General features: G+C 49.0%; 1 protein-coding gene across 1 annotated transcript in view; it reads left to right on the top strand.

Moving 5' to 3' along the window:
- The first annotated feature begins 531 nt into the window (after window positions 1-531).
- Window positions 532-24,443, top strand: part of LOC147084070 (uncharacterized) — an 86,842-nt gene continuing 62,930 nt past the window's right edge. The window contains exon 1 of the mRNA XM_085979890.1: window positions 532-2,060. Within this exon, the coding sequence (XP_085836016.1) occupies window positions 1,233-2,060 (828 nt within the window). The 5' untranslated portion in view covers window positions 532-1,232. The remainder of the gene's footprint in view (window positions 2,061-24,443) is intronic.

Raw genomic sequence — 24,443 nt, forward strand, 5'->3', positions numbered from 1 at the left:
CATAGCATACAAGACTACGGACTAAGTGCTGGAAAATAGGATTAGAATAGACGGGGCTTGATGGCCGGCGTGGACACGATGGGCCTCTTTCTGTGCTGTAGAACTCTATGACTCTAAATAGGAGGGGCCCAATGATAGATCCTTGGGGGACACCAGAGGTAGTGATGCGGGAGTGGGAAGAGAAGCCTTTCCAGGTGATTCTGTGGCTACGATTAGATAGATAAGAATGGAACCAGGTGAGTGCAGTCCCACCCAGCTGGACGACAGTGGAGAGGTGTTGGAGAAGGATGGAGTGGTCAACCGTGTCAAAGGCTGCAGACAAGTCAGGAAGGACGAGGAGAGATAGTTTACCTTCGTCACAGTCACAAAGGATGTCATTTGATGAGACTTGATTTGACTTCAGGGCCAAGTCAGTGAGGTGGATTGGGCTGTTTCTGGCCCACTGGTTATTGTGGGCACAGCTGGACACCAGTGGGACCGGCACTGACCTGTTTGTTCTTTGAGGCAAAATAAGCCAAAAAAGTTCCTGCTCCCCCCTTACCCTTTCTACACTCCTCTTACAGGGTTATAGAAGTGGAGCATTTACAGACAGGAAGCTCAAACCAAACATCACCTCAAGATCTGAGAGTTACGTGATTCCTCAGGACCTGATTCAGTCGCTCCTCCAATCTGCTGGCACACCCGTGAGTTCACACTGGGGAGAAAACTCTTAAATGTTCTGAAAGAGCTTCAAAATCTACAAATACCTGTAGCGACACCAGTGGCCACACACTGGGGGGAACCCGGGCCCCGTGTGTGGGAAGGGATTCACTCAGCCATCCGCTCCGATGATACACCAGCAAGTTCACACTAGAGAGAGATATTTAACCCGCTCCATGTGTGAGCAGGCATTAATTGCACCCTCCATGCTGCTGAGACACCATCTTGTCCACACCGATGAGAGACCGTTGACCTGCTCCATGTTTTTGAAGTGATTCTCTCATTCTGCCACCCTCCTGAGACACCAGCTTGTTCATAGTGATGAGAGACCGATTAAATGTTCTGACTGTGGGAAGAGATTTAAAAGGTCCCAGGATCTGAAGAGACATCAACTGGAGAGAGCAGGAGCGATTCTGTTCACCTGCTCCGTGTGTGGGAAGAGATTCACTCGGGCCTCGAATCTGCTGGCACACCAACGAGTTCACACTGGGGAGAGGCCGGTGAAACATTCCGACAGTGGGAAAAGCTTTCAAATGTCACAGGAGCTGAAGGGAGACCAGCTGGAGAGACCAGGAAAGAGGTTATTCATCTGCTGTGTGTGTGGGAAGGGATTCACTCGGCCATCCCACCTACTGACACACCAGCGAGTTCACACTGGGGAGAGACCGTTCACCTGCTCTGTGTGTGGGAAGAGATTCACTCAGTCATCCCACCTACTGACACACCAGCGAGTTCACACTGAGGAGAGACCGTTCACCTGCTCTGTGTGTGGGAAGGGATTCACTCAGTTATCCCACCTGTTGAGACACCAGGGATATCACACTGATGAGAGACCATTTAACTGTTCTGCCTGTGGGAAGAGCTTTAAAACCTCTGGGGAACTGAAGGTACACCAGCAAGTTCACACCGATCAGAGACCATTTACATGTTCTGTCTGTGGGATGAGCTTTAAAAGCTCCAGGAATCTGAACGGACACCAGCGAGTTCACACTGGGGAGAGGCCATTCACTTGCTCCGTGTGTGGGAAGGGATTCACTCGGTCATCCCACCTGTTGACACACCAGCGAGTTCACACTGATGAGAGACCATTTAAATGTTCTGACTGTGGGAAGAGCTTTAAAACCTCTGGGGATCTGAAGCAACACCAGCAAGTTCACACCGATGAGAGACCGTTTACATGTTCTGTCTGTGGGAAGAGCTTTAAAAGCGCTGGGATTTTGAATGGACACCAGCGAGTTCACACTGGGGAGAGGCCGTTCACCTGCTCCGTGTGTGGGAAGGGATTCATTCAGTCATCCCATCTGCTGAAACACCAGCAAGTTCACACCGATGAGAAACCATTTAAAAGTTGTTCTGACTGGTAAGACATTTATATGTTCAAAGGGCCTGGAGCGACACCAGCTGGAGAGAGAAGGAAAGAGACTGTTCACCTGCTCTGTGTGGGCAAAGGATTCACTCGGTCATCGCACCTACTGAGACACCAGCGAGTTCACATTGTTCTGTAGCGCAGAGCCCCGTAGACAGCTGGGGTGACATGAACATGGAATGGATGAATGTTTTATAAATTCTTGTACTGCTGTTTAATCTTTAAGACTGTTGTGCTGATGATTCCCTTTGATTGACTGTTCATGGTGTTACATAGAATGTACAGCACAGAAACAGGCCATTCGGCCCAACTGGTCCATGCCAGTGTTTGTGCCCCACACCCACCCTACTTCAATTAACCCGATCAACATCTCCTCCCATTCCTTTCTCCCTTGTGTGGCTTCCTCATAAATCCATCTGTGCTGTTCACCTGAACTACTCCCTGTGGTAGCGAGTTCCCCATTCTCACCATTCTCTGGGTAAAAAAGTTCCTCCTGAATTCCCTCCTGGATTTATTAGTGACTTTTATATTTATAGCCACATAAATATGATGAGATTCTGTTAAGCTGACCAGTATGTTGTTGTACTTTGCCTTTTTCTGATGAATGAAACATGACTGAGCCCCTGTACCCATGTTATGGGATGAAGTGCCAGACAACTAAAGGCACAACGTCTGGGTGTGAATCTGATAACCTCACGGACCGTACAGGTGTGATAACCAGACGGGCTTGTGGTTATAGTCTGGTCACAGATGGACTAAATTCCCTGAATTAGCAGGAGTTCAGGAGGCGGTCAACAGACGGGTCCAAACAATCCCATTTCCTGAGCGGTAACCAAGCTTGTGTATAAGAACAGGCCACTTAAGCCGTTGTCAGTTGTAACAGGCTCAAGAAGATCGCGTGCGAATCCACTGTACTTCTATTCTCCAGATTGAGGGAATTATCACCCGATCTGTGTTATGCAGCGCTCTTAATAAAGCCTGGAGAGACAATTTGTGTTCTTGTGAGCTTGATTATCTGGTATCCGAAACCCTGGGACTCCCGATCATTAGAGTCAACCTCAGTGTGTGGAAAGGGATTCCCTGGTGTATCCCACCTGCTGACACACCAGAGTGTCCACAGTGTGACTGCGGTGGGTCGATTCCACTGTTTCCGATGCCTTTAATCACATCCAGGACTGAACCATGTTAATTCAGGCAACTGGGGCTTGTTAATGTTAAGAGCCCCCAATAACTGGGCTGGATTTAAAGATTATTCCCTGTTCTCACAGTACTAGTGAGCAGAGAGAAGTTGATGTTATAGAATCATAGAGCCCAGTAGGATGTGCTGGTGCCGGCTCTCTGAAAGAACGATGCAATTAGTCCCACTGCCCTGCTCTTTCCCCACAGCCCTGCACATTTCTGACTTTAATATATATCCAATTCCCTTTTGAAAGTTACTATTGAATCTGCTTCCACCTCCCATTCAGGCAGTGCATTCCAGATCATCGCAATTCGCTGTGTAAAAAAAGTCTCCTCATTTCCTCTCTAGATTCTTTTGCTAATGATCTGAAATCTGTGTCCTCTCGTTACCGACCCTCCTGCCAGTGACAACAGCTTCTCCTTGTTTGCTCGATCAAAACCCCTCATAATTTTGAGCACCTCGATCACAGCTCCACTTAACCATCTCTGCTCCAAGTTATATTGCCATTGTTTTGTGAATTTTTGCTGTGATCGAGGTGCTGGATGTCCGTGCCTGGGGAATGGGACATTCTATCCTCGTGAGCACCCAGTGTCAGCATCCAGCAATCTCTGTCCAGGGACTGTCTTTTTAAACTGCCTCACCTGAGCTTTTTGACTCCCTGATTTCATTATTAAATACTTCAAAGTTTTTGCAGACTGACCAAGGCTAAACAGATAAGTGTGAGGTATTACATTTTGGTAGGAAGAATGGGGAGGTCACTTATCACTTGGAGGGTGCGAGTCTAGGTGGGGTAGAGGAACAAAGGGATCTCGGAGTACAAATACACAGATTACTAAAAGTTGCGACACAGGTTAGCAAGGCCATAAAATAAGCAAACCAAGCACTAGGGTTTATTTCTAGAGGTATAGAATTGAAAAGTAGTGAAGTTATGCTAAACCTGTATCGAACCTTGGTTAGACCACACTTAAAGTACTGCGTACAGTTCTGGTCGCCATATTATACAAAGGATATCGAGGCACTGGAGAGGGTGCAGAGAAGATTTACAAGGATGATACCAGAAATGCGAGGGTATACATATCAGGAAAGGATGAACAGGCTGGGTCTCTTTTCTCTTGAAAACAGAAGGCTGAGGGGTGACCTAATAGAGGTCTTTAAAATTGTGAAAAATGTTGATAGAGTGGATACAGAGAGAATGTTTCCACTTGTGGGGAAGAGCATAACTAGAGGCCATCAATATAAGATAGTCACCAAGAAATCCAATGGGGAATTCAGAAGAAACTTCTTTACCCAGAGAGTGGTGAGAATGTGGAACTCGCTGCCACAGGGAGTGGTTGAAGCGAATAGTATCGATGCATTTAAGGGGAGGCTAGACAAGCATATGAGGGAGAAGGGAATCGAGGGTTATGTTGATAGATTTAGATGAGGAAAGACGGGAGGAGGCTCGAGTGGAGCATAAACACCGGCATGGACTGGTTGGGCCGAATGGCCTGTTTCTGTGCCGTATATCCGATGTAATCCTATGTCAAGTATCCCAGCTGGCTTAGCTCCAGGCACTTTAGCTCAGTGGGCAGCACTCTCACCTCTGAGTCAGAAGGTCGTGGGTTCAAGTCCCAGTCCAGAGACTTGAGCATAAAAATCTAGGCTGACACTCCAGTACTGAGAGAGTGCTGCACTGTCAGAGGTGCCGTCTTTCGGATGAGATGTTAAACCGAGGCCCCCGTCTGCTCTTTCAGGTGGATGTAAAAGATCCCATGGCACTACATTGAAGAAGAGCAGGGGAGTTCTCCCCGGTGTCCTGGGGCCAATATTTATCCCTCAATCAACATCACTGAAATAGATTATCTGGTCATTGTCACATTGCTGTTTGTGGGAGCTTGCTGTGCGCCAATTGGCTGCCGTGTTTCCTACATTACAACAGTGACTACACTTCAGAAGTTCTTCATTGGCTGTAAAGCACAGTGGGACATCCTGAGGTTGTGAAAGGCGCTATATAAATGCAAGTCTTTCTTTCTCAGCAAGAGGGCGAGTGTCAGTGGTTGGAGGGAGGAGCTCAGTGTTGTCACTGGGTGGACACAGACAGATTGAAGCTAAAAGACAGAGAATGCTGAAGTTTGGAATGATAACACCCAAAGTCAGGAGATGAGCCCTTTGCCTAGATAAGGGAGGTGGTTGCTAAGAGACCCACAGACCTAATAACACTGCAAACTGCTCAGGCAGCAGACTTGTTGCAACATGTGAGGTCACGAGTGAGTTGGTGCCCAGACCACAGAGCCTTGGGCATTCCTGAGAGAGACAAACTGGTTCTGTAACCGGGAGAACAGGTTGAGAGAGTCACTCTACGTGGGACGACTCATCTGAGGTGTTAACACAGAGGCAGCTTGGGAATGGGATGATTAATGAACCATAGAATCATAGAAATTTACAGCACAGAAGGAGGCCGCTCGGCCCATCTTGTCCGTGCCGGCCGACAAAGAGCTATCCTCCCTAATCCCACTTTCCAGCACTTGGTCCGTAGCCCTGTAGGTTACGGCACTTCAAGTGCATATCCAAGTACTTTTTAAATGTGATGAGGGTCTCTGCCTCTACCACCCTTTCAGGCAGTGAGTTCCAGACCCCCACCACACTCTGGGTGAAAAAAAATTCTCCTCAAATCCCCTCTAAACTTCCGACCAATTACTTTAAATCTGTGCCCTCTGGTTATTGACCTCCCTGCTAAGAAACATAGAAACATAGAAGATAGGAGCAGGAGTCGGCCATTCGGCCCTTGGAGCCTGCTCCGCCATTCAATGAGATCATGGCTGTGATATACCTATCAATTCGTCCAATGAAAAGCGACGAGTTAAGAAAGTAACTATAGGGTTTTATTGACTAAATAACAGAGCCCACCCTCGTGGGTGATCGGATCCAAGAAGGAGGAATACCAGCCAGTCGACCACCTTTATACCCGGGCAGGTAGGTGGAGCCATGGGCGGAGTCGGCAGTGGTCAGCCCAGGTATAGCAGCGTGACAAGAGGTGACCTCGTACAGTGATACAACAATGTGAACAGTGATAACTATAGGGAAATGATCTAACAGTGATAACTATAGTGTAACGATAGTAAACGGTAAAAGTGGTTTACCACATTCACCCCTTGTTTAGATTTGAGTCCGGCGGGGTGAAGTGTACTACCAGTTCTGGTATGTCAGTCTGTCCGGAGGCCTCGTAAGCCTGTCTGATCGTCGCAGCGGCGGTGTTGCGTTCTCTGGTGTTAATGCTGGCGTCTGCGAGGTAGGCGAAGGCTCTTGGGGTTCCGGCGTACCGTCTACCTGGGCTGGAATTGGGGGGGTGGTGGGGGGGGGGTAGCGGTGGTGTCTCCGGAATGCCCGAGGGTGCGAGGTCTCGTAAGGAGACTGTGTCCTCCCGCCCGTCTGGGTATGCCACGTAGGCGTACTGGGGGTTGGCGTGCAGGAGGTTCACCCTCTCGACCAGGGGGTCCGTTTTATGGGCCCTCACGTGCTTTCGCAGCAAGACAGGCCCCGGAGAGGTCAGCCAGGTTGGTAGTGTGGTTCCCGTAGTCGACTTCCTGGGGAAAACAAACATTCGTTCATGGGGGGTGGCGTTAATGGCAGTGCAAAGTAGTGACCGGGTGGAATGCAGCGCCGCCGGGAGGACCTCCTGCCAGCGAGAGGTTGGGAGGCCCTTAGACTTTAAGGCTAAGAGGACGGCTTTCCATACCGTCGCGTTCTCTCTTTCCACCTGGCCGTTCCCTCGGGGGTTGTAGCTGGTGGCCCTGCTAGTGGCGATGCCTCTCGCTAGTAGGAACTGACGGAGTTCCTCGCTCATGAAGGAGGCGCCCCGGTCACTATGTATATAGTTTGGGAACCCGAACAAGGCAAAGAGGTTGTTCAGGCATTTAACGACCGTGGTGCTGGTCATGTCTGGGCAGGGGAAGGCAAAGGGGAAACGGGAGTACTCATCAACAATGTTGAGGAAGTACACATTACGGTCAGAGGACGGGAGGGGCCCCTTAAAATCGATGCTCAAGCGCTCGAAGGGGCGGGTGGCCTTGATCAGGCTTGCTCTGTCCGGCCTAAAGAAGTGCGGTTTGCACTCGGCACAGGTCTGGCAGTTCCTGGTCATGGTCCTGACCTCCTCGATGGAGTAGGTCAGGTTGCGGGCCTTAATGAAGTGGTAAAGCCTGGTGACCCCGGGGTGGCAGAGGTCGTTGTGGAGGGTCTGAAGTCTATCAATTTGCGCGTTGGCGCATGTAATTCGCGATAGAGCGCCAGGGGGTTCGTTCAGCTTACCAGGCCGGTACAAGATATCATAATCGTAGGTGGATAGCTCGATTCTCCACCTCAAGATCTTGTCATTCTTGATTTTACCCCTCAGCTTGTTATTAAACATAAAAGCGACCGAACGCTGGTCGGTGAGGAGGGTAAATCGCTTGCCTGCGAGGTAATGCCTCCAGCGGCGTACCGCCTCCACAATCGCCTGGGCCTCCTTCTCGACCGAAGAGTGTCGGATCTCAGGGCCCTGTAGGGTCCTTGAGAAGAAGGCCACCGGTCTCCCCTCCTGGTTGAGGGTAGCGGCTAGGGCGAAGTCGGATGCATCGCTCTCCACTTGGAAGGGGATGGACTCATCCACTGCGTGCATAGTGGCCTTAGCAATGTCTCCCCTGATGAGGGAGAAGGCCACGCACGCTTCTTCCGTAAGGGGGAAGGAGGTGGACTTCATGAGGGGTCTGGCTTTGTCCGCATAATTCGGCACCCATTGGGCATAGTAGGCGAAGAGCCCCAGGGTTCTCTTCAGCGCCTTTGGACAGTGGGGAAGGGGTAGCTCCATGAGGGGACGCATTCTTTCGGGATCGGGGCCGATGATTCCGTTCTCTACTACGCAGCCGAGGATGGCAAGGCGCGAGGTGTTAAACACACATTTATCCTTATTGTAGGTGAGGTTCAGCCGTTGGGCCGTACGGAGGAATCTTTCCAGATTAGCGTCATGGTCTTGCCGGTCGCGGCCGCAGATGGTGACGTTATCTAGATAGGGGAACGTGGCTTGCAGCCCGTTCTGGTCAACCATCCGGTCCATCTCCCTTTGGAAGACCGAAACCCCGTTGGTGACGCCGAAGGGGACCCTAAGGAAGTGGTAGAGGCGGCCATTCGCCTCGAAGGCGGTATACTGGCGGTCCTCGGGGCGGATAGGGAGTTGGTGGTAGGCCGACTTAAGGTCGATGGTAGAGAATACCCGGTATTGAGCAATCTGATTGACCATATCAGATATGCGGGGAAGGGGGTATGCGTCCAGCTGGGTGTACCGGTTTATGGTTTGGCTGTAGTCGATGACCAGGCGGTTTTTATTGCCGGTCTTAACGACTACAACCTGGGCACGCCAGGGGCTGCTGCTCCCCTCGATGATGCCCTCCTTCAGGAGACGCTGCACCTCAGAGCTAATGAAAGCTCTGTCCCCGGCGCTGTACCGCCTGCTCTTGGTAGCGACGGGTTTGCAGTCGGGGGTGAGGTTAGCGAACAGGGAAGGTGGCGGGACCTTGAGGGTGGATAGGCCGCAGGTGTTACGCGGTGGGCGGTCTAAAAGCTGCTGGTTGTCGACTGTGAGCGGGGGGAGGGGTCCACCGTATGCTAGAGTGACGCTTTGGAGGTGGGATTGAAAATCCAGCCCTAGTAGGATGGCAGCGCATAGCTGGGGCAGGACGAGGAGTTTAAAGTTTTTATACTCCGTGCCCTTAACCGACAGGGTCACAACACAGTAGCCGCTGATGTCTGTGGCGTGGGACCTCGATGCCATCGAGATCCGGTTGCGCGTTGGCTGGACAGTGAGGGAGTAGTGGCTCACCGTGTCTGGATGTATGAAGCTCTCCGTGCTTCCGCTGTCGAACAGGCAGGTCGTGGCGTGGCCGTCTACTTTGATGTCCATCATTGACTTGGACAGCTGATGCGGGCGAGCTTGGTCTAGTGTGACGGAGGCTAGTGTGTGGCTGAGCGGGTCGCTGTAGTCTGTAGGTGAAGCGGTCATCAGGTCTGGAGGTAAGGTGGCGGTCGAGCGTGGTGGGTAAAATGGAGGCACCCACGAGGTGGGGCAAAATGGCGGAGAAGATGGCTGCCCCCACAACCCACATGAGGCACTGCTGGCGTCGGTTGCCTGGATCAAAGATGGCCACCCCCATTGCTCATCTGTGGCCTTGATAAAAGATGGCCACCCCCACAGTTCGCATGAGGCACTGCTGGCCTCTGCTGCTCTCCCTCTGCAGGCCTTCGCGAAGTGGCCTTTCTTCAGGCAGCTGGAGCACGTCGCGTTTTTGGCTGGGCAGCGCGACCTCGGGTGTTTCGCCTGCCCACAGAAGAAGCAGCCGGCGGCCCGGTCGCGGGGGTCCGAAGTCGCAGCCGGTACCGGGGGTGGCGGTCCCGATCGGGTCCGGGATGCCGACGCTGAGGTAGGTCCCGGGGGCGGCGCTACGAGGGGTATTGCGGTCGGGGTCGGGCCCGAGTCCCAGAGTCGCGAACTGTACCTGGAATACACCTCGAGGTCCCGCTGGGTCACTTCTAGGGAGTAGGCCAAGGCTGCAGCTGTGTTCAGGTCGAGGTACTTTGATTACAGCAGTCTCTGCCGTGAGTAGTCGGACCGAAGGCCTTTCACGAAGGCATCGCGGATGTTATCTTCAGTGTTTTCTGCAGCCGATACTGCTTTAAAGTCACAGTCCCTGCCGAGTGTTCGTAGCGCCCGTAAAAATTCAGCTACAGACTCTCCTGGCTGTTGCGGGCGGGATCTTAGGAGGTGTCTGGCATACATGGAATTTACCGGGCTCCGGTACTGCTGTTTCAGTAGGTTGATAGCGGCCTCGTAAGTAGTAATGTCCTGGATGAGTGCGTATACTTTAGGGCTCGCTTGGGCGGTCAGAACTCTTAGTTTGGATCTCTGAGGGACGCCGGATTCTTCCAGGTAGGATTCGAAGCAGCACAGCCAGTGTTTGAAGTCGAGGGCTGCGTTTGTTGCTTGTGGGTTTAGATCCAGGTACGGTGGTTTGAGGGCTCGCAGCCAAGCCGGCTGCTGTGGCTGTTGTAGCTGGGCGTCTGGCTGGTCGTTTGGCTGCTCTGTTGACTGGTTGTTTGGCTGCTCAAGTGACGACATTTTAAAATTTAGTCAATAAAATTGATATACCTATCAATTCGTCCAATGAAAAGCGACGAGTTAAGAAAGTAACTATAGGTTTTTATTGACTAAATAACAGAGCCCACCCTCGTGGGTGATCGGATCCAAGAAGGAGGAATACCAGCCAGTCGACCACCTTTATACCCGGGCAGGTAGGTGGAGCCATGGGTGGAGTCGGCAGTGGTCAGCCCAGGTATAGCAGCGTGACAAGAGGCGACCTCGTACAGTGATACAACAATGTGAACAGTGATAACTATAGGGAAACGATCTAACAGTGATAACTATAGTGTAACGATAGTAAACGGTAAAAGTGGTTTACCACAGGCTGATCATCCAAATTCAGGGAAATAGGTCCTTCCTATCCACTCTATCTAGGCCCCTCATAATTTTATACACCTCAATTAGGTCTCCCCTCAGCCTCCTCTGTTCCAAAGAAAACAACCCCAGCCTATCCAATTGTTCCTCATAGCTAAAATTCCCCAGCCCTGGCAACATCCTCATAAATCTCCTCTGCACCCCCTCTAGTGCAATCACATCCTTCCTGTAATGTGGTGACCAGAACTGCACGCAGTATTCTAGCTACTGCTCGGTCTCTCCAACAGGAAACCAAGACTGGTTCGACGAGAATGACCAGGAGATCCAGGAGCTAATAAGCTGCAAGTGCAAGGCATTCCTGATCTGGAAACAGCAACACAACTCGAGAGCAAGAAAGCAGCTCTACAGACGCCTGAAGGCCGAGGTCCAACAAAAAACTCACGACCTAAAGAACAGATGGTGGAGAAAGGGTAGGAGTTCCAGCAGCTAGCTGACAACCACAACGTGCGTGGATTTTTTGTGCAGTCAAGACCATCTACGGCGCAAGGTCCTACCCCACTGCGGGCCAAGAATGGAGAGGTACTCATCAAGGACAGAGAGGCAGTCAGTGCCCGCTAGAACAAACACTTCAGAGATCTCCTTAACCGAGACGCTGTCTTCGACATGAGTGTCCTCAACTCCATCCCGCAGCATGCTACCCGCCACCATCTCAGCACAACCCTAGCCCGGCATAAGGTTGAAATGGCCATCCGAGAACTGAAGAACAACAAGGCCGCAGGAGCAGATGGAATAGAAACACAGAAGATAGGAGCAGGAGTCGGCCATTCGGCCCCTCGAGCCTGCTCCGCCATTCAATGAGATCATGGCTGATCATCCAAATTCAGTACCCTGTCCCTGCCTTCTCCCCATATCCCTTGATTCCTTTAGCCTTAAGAAATATATCCAACTCCTTCTTGAATACATTTAATGAATTGGCCTCTACTGCCTTCTTTGGTAGAGAATTCCACAGGTTCACCACTCTCTGGGTGAAGAAATTCCTCCTCATCTCTGTCCTAAATGGCTTACCCCTTATCCTTAGACTGTGACCCCTGGTTCTTGACACCCTGACCATCGGGAACATTCTTCTAGCATCTAGTCTGCCTAGTCCTGTTAGAATTTTATACGTTTCAATGAGATCCCCTCTCATTCTTCTAAACTCCAGCGAGTACAAGCCCAATCGACCCAATCTCTCCTCATACGTCATTCCTGCCATCCCAGGTATCAGCCTGGTGAATCTTCGCTGAACTCCTTCCATGGCAAGAACATCCTTCCTCAGATAAGGTGACCAAAACTGCACACAATACTCAAGGTGTGGTCTCACCAAGGCCCTGTACAACTGCAGCAAGACATCCTTGTTCCTGTACTCAAACCCTCTCGCTACAAAGGCCAACATACCATTTGCCTTCTTAACCACCTGGTTATCTATACATCTATACTATTTGCTTCAACCACTCCCTGTGGCAACGAGTTCCACATTCTCACCACTCTTTGGGTAAAGAAGTTTCTTCTGAATTCCCTATTGGATTTCTTGCTGACTATCTTATATTGATGGCCTCTAGTTATGCTCTTCCCCACAAGTGGAAACATTCTCTCTGTATCCACTCTATCAAAATCTTTCATAATTTTAAAGACCTCTATTAGGTCACCCCTCAGCCTTCTGTTTTCAAGAGAAAAGAGACGCAGCCTGTTCATCCTTTCCTGATATGTATACCCTCGCATTTCTGGTATCATCCTTGTAAATCTTCCCTGTACCCTCTCCAGTGCCTCTATATCCTTTTTATAATATGGCGACCAGAACTGCACGCAGTACTCTAAGTGTGGTCTAACCAAGGTTCGATACAGGTTTAGCATAACTTCACTACTTTTCAATTCTATCCCTCTAGAAATAAACCCTAGTGCTTGGTTTGCTTTTTTTATGGCCTTGCTAACCTGTGTCGCAACTTTTAGTAATTTGTGTATTTGTACTCCGAGATCCCTTTGCTCCTCTACCCCACCTAGACTCGCACCCTCCAAGTGATAAGTGACCTCCCTGTTATGTCTGACATTGGTGATATGTACTCGATTGCCTTGGCCTGAGCACATGGAGTTTGATGGTGCTGTTATCATTGTATTGTGTCTGACATTGGATATAGGTATTCGATTGCTTTTGCCTGTGAGAGTGTGTTTGGATCAGCCATTAAAAGCAACATGAACTGAGCTCTGCAAATGGCCTCTGGATTATCTTTGCAAACGCAACATTTGGCGACGAGGATGGCTGAAATCTCACTTCCACCACCTCCTCCCTTCCTTGCACTACCCGGTGAGCCCCCGATCCCATGGGTTCACTGGTTACAGTCCTTTGAAACCTACCTCATTGCTCTTGGACTAGAAAATGTGAGTACAGCATGGAAAAAGGCACTGTTATCCCATTGCTTGGGAGCGGAGGGCCAGCGTGTTCTTGGGACATTATGCACAGCAGACTCAATTCAAACGTATGATGTGCTTGTGGCTCTGTTAAGCACACACTTCTCTGCCCCACAAAGTGCCCTCCTGCGGTGATTCATTTTTAGACAGCGTCACCAACTCCCCGGTGAGTCGGTGCATCAATACGTGGCTAATTTGAGGGGGTTAGCTAGCTCATGCAAGTTCGGTGCACTACAAGATGAGATGGTGCGTGATCAACTAATAGAGCACACCAACAACGTGAGAGTGCGTGAAAGACTGTTACTCGAGTCCGACGATCTGTCATTGTCACAGGCAGTTAAGGCAGTTAACATTGCCTTTCAAGTGGAGTCTGCAGCCGAATGTGCAGCGAAACTAGCACACACACCCAGTGACGGCGCCCTCGGCCCTGACAGCCCTGACAGCCCTGACACTGTAATGCTCGCGCGACGGCAGCAATGTGCGCTACCGCGGCAACAGTGTGGAAACTGCGGATCTCGTTCACATGCTACCAGAGCGCAGAATTGCCCCGCGCGCAGCCAAGCCTGTCGCAATTGTGCAAAACAAAATCACTTTGCCAATGTCTGCTGCTCTGCCCCTGTTGCTACAGATGAACACTCTCAGTCCTCAAGCAGTTGGCCTATAATTCACAATGTGAGCTCTGGGCCAGTAGTGGCTTTCAAGTCATGCACAATTAACCTGAATGACGTGTGCATCCCTCTGTTGTTGGATACCGGTGCCAGCGTCTCACTGCTGAATGTGAACACATTCAAATGCTTTTTCAACTCCCTGCCACTCTCTGCGTCCTCCACTGCTCTTTGCGGGTATGGTAATTTGAAAATTGGACTAGTGGGCTCAGTCAACCTCACTGTACGCTATGGAACAAAAGTTTTGCTAGATTTTTGTTTTCATGTGGCACGCCAAGGAGCTAACCTGATGGGACTGGATCTTTTCACTGACCTGGGTTTTTCTCTCTTGGACACTGGCGGGACTGCAATTCTGCACGTCACCTCACCGTGGCACCAAACATGACCAGCACTCTTCGAGGGTCTGGGCTGCCTGACTGCCTTCACCCACCAGCCCATGGTTGACTCCACCATTACCCCTGTCATTCAGCCACTGCGCCGCATCCCGCTTGCTCTCCGTGACGGGGTCACAGCTGAACTAAAGCAGCTACTGGAAGCTGGCATCATCGAACCAGTTGATGCCTCCCCATGGGTCTCCAACCTGGTGGTCACAATGAAAAAGTCAGGTGGCCTATGCGTCTGTGTTGATCTTCGAGCAGTGAATAAGGCCGTAATCCCTGACAAATATCCACTGCCCACGTCAGAGGAACTCACAGCGCAGTTCTATGGTTCCATCCTGTTCTCGAAACTGGACCTTCAACAGGGCTATCTACAGGTTCCCCTGCACCCCAGCAGCAGGGACCTCACTGCTTTTGTGACACATGCTGGCGTCTTTCGGTACACCAGGATGCCATTTGGACTTAGCTCTGCACCCAGCTGCTTCCAAAAGGTGATGTCCTCTGTGCTCGCGGGCATTCCTGGGGTGGCCATCTACCTGGATGACATCGTCATGCATGGGCCCTCGACCTCCACTCACGATGAATGCTTTCACAGAGTTTTCACGGCTCTAGCAAAACACAAGCTCACACTGAATGGCGAAAAGTGTGTCTTTGCTGTTTCAGAGATCGAATTTGTGGGGTTTCGGTTGTCGGCTGATGGTATATCCCCACTCCAATCAAACGTGAATGCCATTCACAGCATCCCAGAACCCAGCTCTGCAGCACAGGTTGCCTCCTTCCTTGGCATGACTGGGTACTACCTGAAGTTTTTGCCCCAGTACTCAGCCACCACAGCCCCACTGCGCCAGCTCCTGCGAAAGGATGAGCCCTGGGTGTGGTCACAAGCCTGTACAGAAGCTGTTCACCTCCTCAAATCACAGCTCACGTCGCCTCCAGTGTTGGCTCACTTTGACGTCGCCAGCCCCACCCTCGTCACCTGCGACGCGTCCGCTGCAGCTGTGGGGGCGGTATTATCGCAGATACAGAATGGAGTGGAGAAACCAATCACCTTTGCCTCCCGAGCCCTTAGCCCCACTGAACAGAAGTATTTAGTAGGCGAGTGTGAGGCACTGGCGTGCATCTGGGCATGTGAGCGGTGGCACCTGTACACATATGACCATGTCTTCACCCTGCAAACCGATCACCAGGCTCTCACTGCTCTGCTGTCGACATCCGGCATGGGCCACAGACCACTGCGTCTACACCACTGGTCTGACCACCTCCGCCAATACAATTTCAGTCTCCAGTTCACACCAGGATGTGACAATGTTGTTGCAGATCTGCTCTCCCGCACTGTCTCTGCCCCAGCCCCACTCATCGGGTCTGAACAAGTGGAACAGGATATTGTCCAGATGCTGCACACACCCCTCCAAACCACAGTCTCCAGGAGCTCAAAGAGGCCTCTGAACAGGATCCAGCTCTCTCCCAGCTGTGCACCTTCATCAGAGATGCCTGGCCTCGCAAGGTGCCTGAGGAACTGTCTGCCTACTCCAGAGTTAAAGAGGAGCTCTCCTGCTGGAATGACTCCTGTGTTGCACGTGGGCTCTGCACTGCGGTCCCAAGTGCCCTTCGTGCGCGTGTTTTAGCCATGTCGCATGAGGGCCACTTGGGCATAGTGAAGCTCAAACAACGATGCCGAGACCTAGTGTGGTGGCCAGGTATTGACAGGGAAATCGAGGCCCTGGTCAAGGACTGTGCAGCCTGCCTTGTAAGTGGCAAGACTGGCCACCAAGCTCCTCCACCCCTGCAACCCCTTGCCTGGCCCTCTCAGCCCTGGGAGCACCTGCAGCTGGACATCTGCGGGGAGATCCATGGTGTCCCCCGCCATCAACGGTTCCTAGTGGTGACCTATGACCTGCACTCAAAATGGCCAGAGGTCACTGCCATGGGCTCCGTCAACTCTCGGGTCATCGTCGATATCCTTGAGTCCCTCTGCTCCCGCTGGGGGCATCCAAAGGCCATCACCACAGACAATGGCCCCCAAATGGTCTCTTCGGAACTCTCCTCTTACCTTGAGAGCAAGGGCATCTGTCACATAAGCGTACAGCCACCCCGAATCAAATGGGGGGGTGGAGCGTTTTAACCAGACACTGAAAAATGGCCTCAGAGCACACTTATCCCAGGGGTGTGCGTTTGACAAGGCCCTCCTCCACATACTGCTGCACTACAGAGCCTCCCAGCATTCACTACAGGGATCTCACCCGCATCCCTCATGCTAGGCCGTGAGCTCATGCTGCCCTTGGCAGGCTGCGCCCCTCGCTAGCTCAGAGCCCTGCTCCACGGGCTCAAGCCACAGTCGCTAGACAGCAGGAGAAGGTGAAACTCCGCTTCGACCAGTCGAAGAGGGCCAAGGCGCCCAACATCTCAGTCTCCGATTGGTTCAGAGTCCGCAGGCCTCACCGCAACAATAAGATGGCCTCATTCTGGTCCTCCCCTCTCCAAATCAGCCGCCAACATGGACCAGCCACTTTCTGTCTCACTGACAGCTCTCGGTGGCGTGCCAGCCGCCTTCGGAAGGTGCCAGCACCCCCTGATGCAGGATTATATGGACCTAATCCCCAAGCCTTACCCCCAGAGTGGCGGGATGCACATGTGGCTCAGCCAGCCAACCCTCAAGCAGATATTGTGCCTCAGCCTGCTCTTCAACAGTCCACACCACAGCCTGTCCGTACACGTTCTTGCCCTGGCCACCTACAGGACTTTGTCACTACATTTTATGTTTGAAATTCTGTGAGGGGGGAGGAAATGTTATGTCTGACATTGGTGATAGGTACTCGATTGCCTTGGCCTGAGCACATGGAGTTTGATGGTGCTGTTATCATTGTATTGTGTCTGACATTGGATATAGGTATTCGATTGCTTTTGCCTGTGAGAGTTTGTTTGGATCAGCCATTAAAAGCAACATGAACTGAGCTCTGCAAACGGCCTCTGGATTATCTTTGCAAACGGAACACTCCCCATTCTTCCTACTAAAATGAAATACCTCACATTTATCTGTTTAGCCTTAGTCAGTCTGCATAAACTCTGAAATGTTTAATAATGAAATCAGGCAGTCAAAAAGCTGAGGTGAGGCAGTTTAAAAAGACAGTCCCTGACCAGAGATTGCTGGATGCTGACACTCGGTGCACACGAGGATAGAATGTCCCATTCCCCAGGCACGGACATCCAGCACCTCGATCACAGCAACAATTCACAAAACACTGGCAATATAACTTGGAGCAGAGACGGTTAAGTGGAGCTGTGGTCGAGGTGCTCAAAATTATGAGGGGTTTTGATCGAGCAAACAAGGAGAAGCTGTTGTCACTGGCAGGAGGGTCGGTAACGAGAGGACACAGATTTCAGATCATTGGCAAAAGAATCTAGAGAGGAAATGAGGAGACTTTTTTTTACACAGCGAATTGTGATGATCTGGAATGCACAGCCTGAATGGGAGGTGGAAGCAGATTCAATAGGAACTTTCAAAAGGGAATTGGATATATACTAAAAGCAGAAATTTGGAGGGCTGTGGGCAAAGAGCAGGGCAGTGGGACTAATTGCATCGCTCTTTCAGAGAGCCGGCACCAGCACGATGGGCCGAAAGGCATCCTACATAAGAACATAAGAAGTAGGAGCAGGAGTAGGGCACACGGCCCCTCGGGCCTGCTCCGCCATTCAATAGGATCATGGCTGATCCGAATCTAGACTCACGTCCACTTCCCTGCCTTCTCCCCGTAACTCCTTATTCCCTTATCAGCTAGGAAACTGTCTATCTCCGTTTTAAATTCATTTAATGTCGCAGCTTCCACAGCTATCTGAGGTAGCAAACTCCATAGATTCACCACCCTCTGAGTGAAGAAGTTTATCCTCATCTCAGTTTTGAAAGGGCAGCCCCTTATTCTAAGATTATGCCCCCTAGTTCTAGTCTCACCCATCAGTGGAAACATCCTCACCGCATCCACCTGATCAAGCCCCCTCACAATCTTATATGTTTCGATAAGATCGCCTCTCATTCTTCTGAATTCCAATGAGTAGAGGCCCAACCTACTCAACCTTTCCTCATAAGTCAACCGCCTCATCTTCGGAATCAACCGAGTGAACCTTCTCTGAACTGCCTCGCGAGCAAGTATATCTTTTCTTAAATATGGAAACCAAAACTGTACGCAATATTCCAGGTGTGGCCTCACCAGTACCCTGTATAACTGCAGCAAGACTTCCCTGCTTTTATACTCCATCCCCATTGCAATAAAAGCCAAGATTCCATTGGCCTTCCTGATCACCTGCTGTACCTGCACACTAACCTTCTGTGTTTCATGCACCAGGTCCCCCAGATCCCTTTGTACTGTAACACTTTGCAGTTTCTCTCCATTTAGATAATAACTTGCTCTTTGATTTTTTCTGTTAAAGTGCATAACCTCACACTTTCCAACATTATATTCCATCTGCCAAATTTTTGCCCACTCACCCAGCCTGTCTATGTCCTTTTGCAGGTTTTTTATGTCCTCCTCACTGTGGTGATTATTCTTGTTTTATAAGAAGCATTGTAATTGGTTGCCTGTTTTCCTGCCTTGAGATATATGCTGTAAACTTATTGGTTAGTTGATTCCATGTGACCTGTGGTGGCCATCTTAAATTCAGTTTTCTACAGTTTGGTTGAGACTGGGTGCTCAACATGTACTGCTGGTTTTTTAAGGTTAATAAAGCCTAGCTTTTGAAAGGCAATCTACTCTTTATTTCAATTTATTAACCTTTTGCTATAATGGAACGATATCTTCGACCGGAACGATTTAATGCTGACCCTAATTCTGCAGGAGTGGATGATCAATGGAAACATTGGTATTGTACATTTAAAAACTTTTTGGGTGTGTTGGATCAGCAATCTCTAAATAAGTTGGATATACTAATCAACTACATTGCTCTGGATGTGTATAAGTATATTTTGGACTGTGAAACTTATGAATTGGCTATTGCTACGTTGGAAAAATTTTTTGTTAAACCCAAAAATGAGCTATTTGCACGTCACCTTTTATCTGCCCATAGGCAGCAGGCGGGAGAATCCTTGGATGCTTATTTACAAGCACTCCGGCGCCTTGGTGCTAACTGTAATTATAAGGCCGTGTCTGCAGAAGAACATAGGGAAGAGTCGGTACTGTCTAGATCAATTCGTCAGCGGTTATTAGAAAATAAGATCTTGGATCTTAAGAGTGCTTTTGAGCAAGCCTCTACATTGGATTTGGCTCAGAGAAGTTCGGATTCTTATGCTCTTTTTGATCGGCCTGCGACCGTGGTTTCGGCAGTTCCGGATGAAAGGGAGTTACGTGGATTTAATAGGAGTGGTTTGCCAGATTCCGAAACAGTTTCTACTTCGGCAGCTGTTGCCTCTAGGATTCAGAAGTGTTATTTTTGCGGGAACGCCCGGCACCCCCGTCTGAAGTGCCCTGCCTGGGAGGCTGTGTGTAGTAAATGCGGCAAGGGAGGTCATTACGCACGTGTTTGCAAATCGGTTGCCTCCTCTGCGACCATTCAGCCTTTAGATAGGGCATTTATTGCATCAGTTTCTGCCACCTTTTCCCATGGCCTAAACAAAGCTATAGTTATGGCCCAAGTTAATGGGTTAGAAGTGAAGGCCCTTATAGATACGAGCAGTACTGAGAGCTTTATAAGTCTTCAGTTTGTGAGGGAGAAGCGTTTGAAAATTTTGCCTGTTTCCTATCAGGTGTGTATGGCTCAGACGACTCTCACCTCACAAGTAGCTGGTTGTTGCCTTGTGAAATTAATTCTCCTAGGTAATACGTATACTGATATACGCCTATCCGTTCTGCCTAATCTCTGTGCGGACATTTTGTTTGGTCATGATGTGCTTCAATTACATGAGTCCCTCGGTCTTTCTTTCGGAGGAACCAAGCCACCTTTGTCTATTTGTGGATTAACTTCTTTATTCATTTCTCCATTATCACTTTTTTCCAATTTGATGCCAGACTGTAAGCCAATTGCTACCAAGTCAAGAAGGTATAGCAGTCAGGATAAAGAATTTATTAATTCTGAAGTTCAACGTCTTTTATCGGAAGGAATCATTGAACCTAGTTTTTCGCCCTGGCGGGCACAGGTAGTTGTCACCACTAATGAGAGACATAAGAAGCGAATGGTGATAGACTACTCTCAAACTATTAACAGGTATACTCAATTAGATGCGTACCCCCTGCCTAAGATTGATGAGCTTATCAATAAAGTATCTCAATATAAGGTTTTTAGCACTATTGACCTAAAGAGTGCCTATCATCAGATTCCTATCGCTAAGAGGGACAAACCATATACGGCCTTTGAAGCTGGCGGAAAGCTGTACCAGTTTTGCCGAGTACCATTCGGTGTTACTAACAGTGTCGCCTGTTTTCAACGGGCAATGGATGCTTTTATAAGTGATAACTCTCTCTCTGACACCTTCTCATATTTAGATGACATCACGGTGTGTGGCAAATCAAGGGTGGAGCACGATTTTAATCTAGAAAGATTCCTTCAAGTTGCGGAAAAAGTTGGCTTAACTTTCAATAAAGAGAAGTGTATCTTTTCGACCACCGAGGTAAATTTACTGGGGTATATTATCTCGGGAAACAAGATTAAACCAGATCCAGAACGGCTGCGACCACTGATTGATTTACCTTGCCCTACTAATTCTAAGGCCTTGCAACGAGTTGTTGGACTGTTTTCTTATTATTCTAATTGGATTGCAAACTTCTTGCAGAAGATCCGGACCCTTATTCGGGTTACGACATATCCTTTATCATGGGAGGCCAGGATGTGTTTTGATAATCTTAAAAAAGATATCCTTGGAGCAGTTGTGCATTCTATTAATGAGCAGGTTCCCTTTGTGATTGAGACGGACGCTTCCAATTTTGCAATTGGGGCTACCCTGAACCAAAATGGAAGACCTGTGGCCTTTTTCTCACGTACTCTGAGCAATAGTGAGCAGAGACATTCATCAATAGAGAAAGAGGCGTACGCAATAGTAGAAGCACTGCGTAAATGGAGACATTATTTATCTGGGCGACATTTTACGTTAGTAACTGACCAAAAATCTGTGTCCTTCATGTTTGATGTCAAACATTTCGGAAAGATTAAGAATGATAAAATAATGAGGTGGAGGATCGAGTTGGCATGCTACCATTTCGATATAGTCTATCGTCCGGGGAAGGATAATGTTGCCGCTGATGCGCTGTCGAGGGCTTATTGTTCTGTGCTTCACGGAGATATGCTTATTAATCTTCATAATGCTTTGTGCCATCCTGGTGTTACGAGGATGATACACTTCATACGCAGTAAGAATTTGCCCTTTTCAGTTGAAGACGTCAAGCGGATGACTTCGTCATGTTCTGTCTGCGCCCGGTGTAAACTGAATTTCTTTAAGCCTCAACGAGCTCATCTTATAAAGGCTACTTCTCCCTTTGAACGTCTGAGCGTTGATTTTAAGGGGCCTCTTCCTTCAATGACTCAGAATCGATATATATTTACTGTTGTGGATGAGTTTTCAAGGTTCCCTTTTGCTTTTCCTTGTGCAGATGTATCAGCTGCTACAGTTATTAAATGTCTGACTCAACTTTTTGTCATCTTTGGGATGCCTGCGTATATCCATTCGGATCAGGGAAGTTCTTTTATGTCTTCCCAGTTGAAGGAATACCTCCAGAGTCGGGGAATTTCTGCTAGCAGAACTACCCCGTATAATCCCCAGGGTAATGGACAGTGCGAACGATACAATGGGGTGATCTGGAAGGCAGTTATGTTGGCTTTGACATCCTGGAACCTTAAGAATACACAGTGGGAAATGGTACTGCCTGATGCCCTGCATTCCATTAGATCATTGCTTTCAACGGCTACTAATGTGACCCCCCATGAAAGGCTCATCAACTATCCACGGAGATCCACTACGGGATATTCGGTACCTTCATGGCTTACTATGCAGGGACCTGTGCTGCTCCGACGCCATGTTAGACTGTCAAAGTATGATCCTTTAGTGGAGGAGGTGGAGCTATTGGAGGCAAATTCCCAATATGCTCACATTCGATTCCAAGATGGGAAAGAAAGTACGGTTTCAGTTAAAGACTTAGCTCCTTGTGGTGGCCAGCCCTCTTCTGAGGACATTAACAATGGCCATAATTCAGATAATGTTGATGTCGTCACAGATACTACGAACATTTCCAATCCTATTGCAGACACTTACAATTCTCTTAGTCTGCCCCCGATGGATGTTCATGACACTCCCAGTCTACCTTCTAATCGGGATATTGATAGCCTCCCTGCAGAAGATATTTCTGTGTCTCCTGGTGTGGGAGGGCAAGGAACTCCACCAAGGCTAAGAAGGTCGACACGAACAAGATATCCGGTCAACTGATTAAAAATGGACTTTTAAAATAATTAATAATTTAATAGTAACATTTTAAAATTGTTGAAGGCATTATACATGTATTGCTCTAGTCATAAATAACTAATTGTAAACTGTAAAGGCTACCTAGGTTGAAGTATATTTTAAAAGGAGGGGTGAATGTGGTGATTATTCTTGTTTTATAAGAAGCATTGTAATTGGTTGCCTGTTTTCCTGCCTTGAGATATATGCTGTAAACTTATTGGTTAGTTGATTCCATGTGACCTGTGGTGGCCATCTTAAATTCAGTTTTCTACAGTTTGGTTGAGACTGGGTGCTCAACATGTACTTGCTGGTTTTTTAAGGTTAATAAAGCCTAGCTTTTGAAAGGCAATCTACTCTTTATTTCATAACCTGTGTCACAACTTTTAGTAATTTGTGTATTTGTACTCCGAGATCCCTTTGCTCCTAGAACTCGCACCCTCCAAGTGATAAGTGACCTCCCCATTCTTCCTACTGAAAAGTAATACCTCACATGTATCTGTTCAGCCTTGGTCAGTCTGCAAACACTCTGAAATGTTTAATAATGAAATCAGGGAGTCAAAAAGCTCAGGTGAGGCAGTTCAAAAAGACAGTCCCTGACCAGAGATTGCTGGATGCTGACACTCGGTGCTCACGAGGATAGAATGTCCCATTGCCCAGGCACGGACATCCAGCACCTTGATCACAGCAACAATTCACAAAACAATGGCAATATAACTTGGAGCAGAGACGGTTAAGTGGAGCTGTGATCGAGGTGCTTAAAATTATGAGGGGATTTGATCAAACAAACAAGGAGAAGCTGTTGTCACTGGCGGGAGGGTCGGTACCGAGAAGACACAGATTTCAGATCATTGGCAAAAGAATCTAGAGAGGAAATGAGGAGACTTTTTTTACACAGCGAATTGTGATGATCTGGAATTCACTGCCTGAATGGGAGGTGGAAGCAGATTCAATAGTAACTGTCAAAAGGGAATTGGATATATACTAAAGGCAGAAATTTGCAGGGCTGTGGGGAAAGAGCAGGGCAGTGGGACTAATTGCATCGCTCTTTCAGAGAGCCGGCACCAGCACGATGGGCCAAAAGGCATCCCACTGTGCTATATGATTCTATAACATCAGCTTCTCTCTGCTCACCAGTACTGAGAGAACAGGGAATAATCTTTAAATCCAGCCCAGTTATTGGGGGCTTTTAACATTAACATGCCCCAGTTGCCTGGTTCAGTCCTGGATGTGATTAAAGGCATCGGAAACAGTGGAATCGACCCACCGCAGTCACACTGTGGACACTCTGGTGTGTCAGCGGGTGGGATACACCAGGGAATCCCTTTCCACACACTGAGGTTGACTCTAATGATCAGGAGTCCCAGGGTTTCGGATACCAGATAATCAAGCTCACAAGAACACAGATTGTCTCTCCAGGCTTTATTAAGAGCGCTGCATAACACAGATCGGGTAATAATTCCCTCAATCTGGAGAATAGAAGTACAGTGGATTCACGCGCGATCTTCTCGAGTCTATTCCAACTGACAACGGCTTAAGTGGCCTGTTCTTATACACAAGCTTGGTTACCGCTCAGGAAATGGGATTGTTTGGACCCGTCTGTTGACCACCTCCTGAACTCCTGCTAATTCAGGGAATTTAGTCCATCTGTGACCAGACTATAACCACAAGCCTGTCTGGTTATCACACCTATACGGTCCGTGAGGTTATTATTAGATTCACACCCAGATGTTGTGTCTTTACTTGTCTGGCACTTCATCCCATAACACGGGTACAGGGGCTCAGTAATGTTTCATTCATCAGAAAAAGACAAAGTACAACAACATACTGGTCAGCTTAACA

This window comes from Somniosus microcephalus, unplaced genomic scaffold, assembly GCF_052327205.1.
Source record: "Somniosus microcephalus isolate GS21.2 unplaced genomic scaffold, FLI_Smic_1.0 scaffold2, whole genome shotgun sequence".
Taxonomy (NCBI): domain Eukaryota; kingdom Metazoa; phylum Chordata; class Chondrichthyes; order Squaliformes; family Somniosidae; genus Somniosus; species Somniosus microcephalus.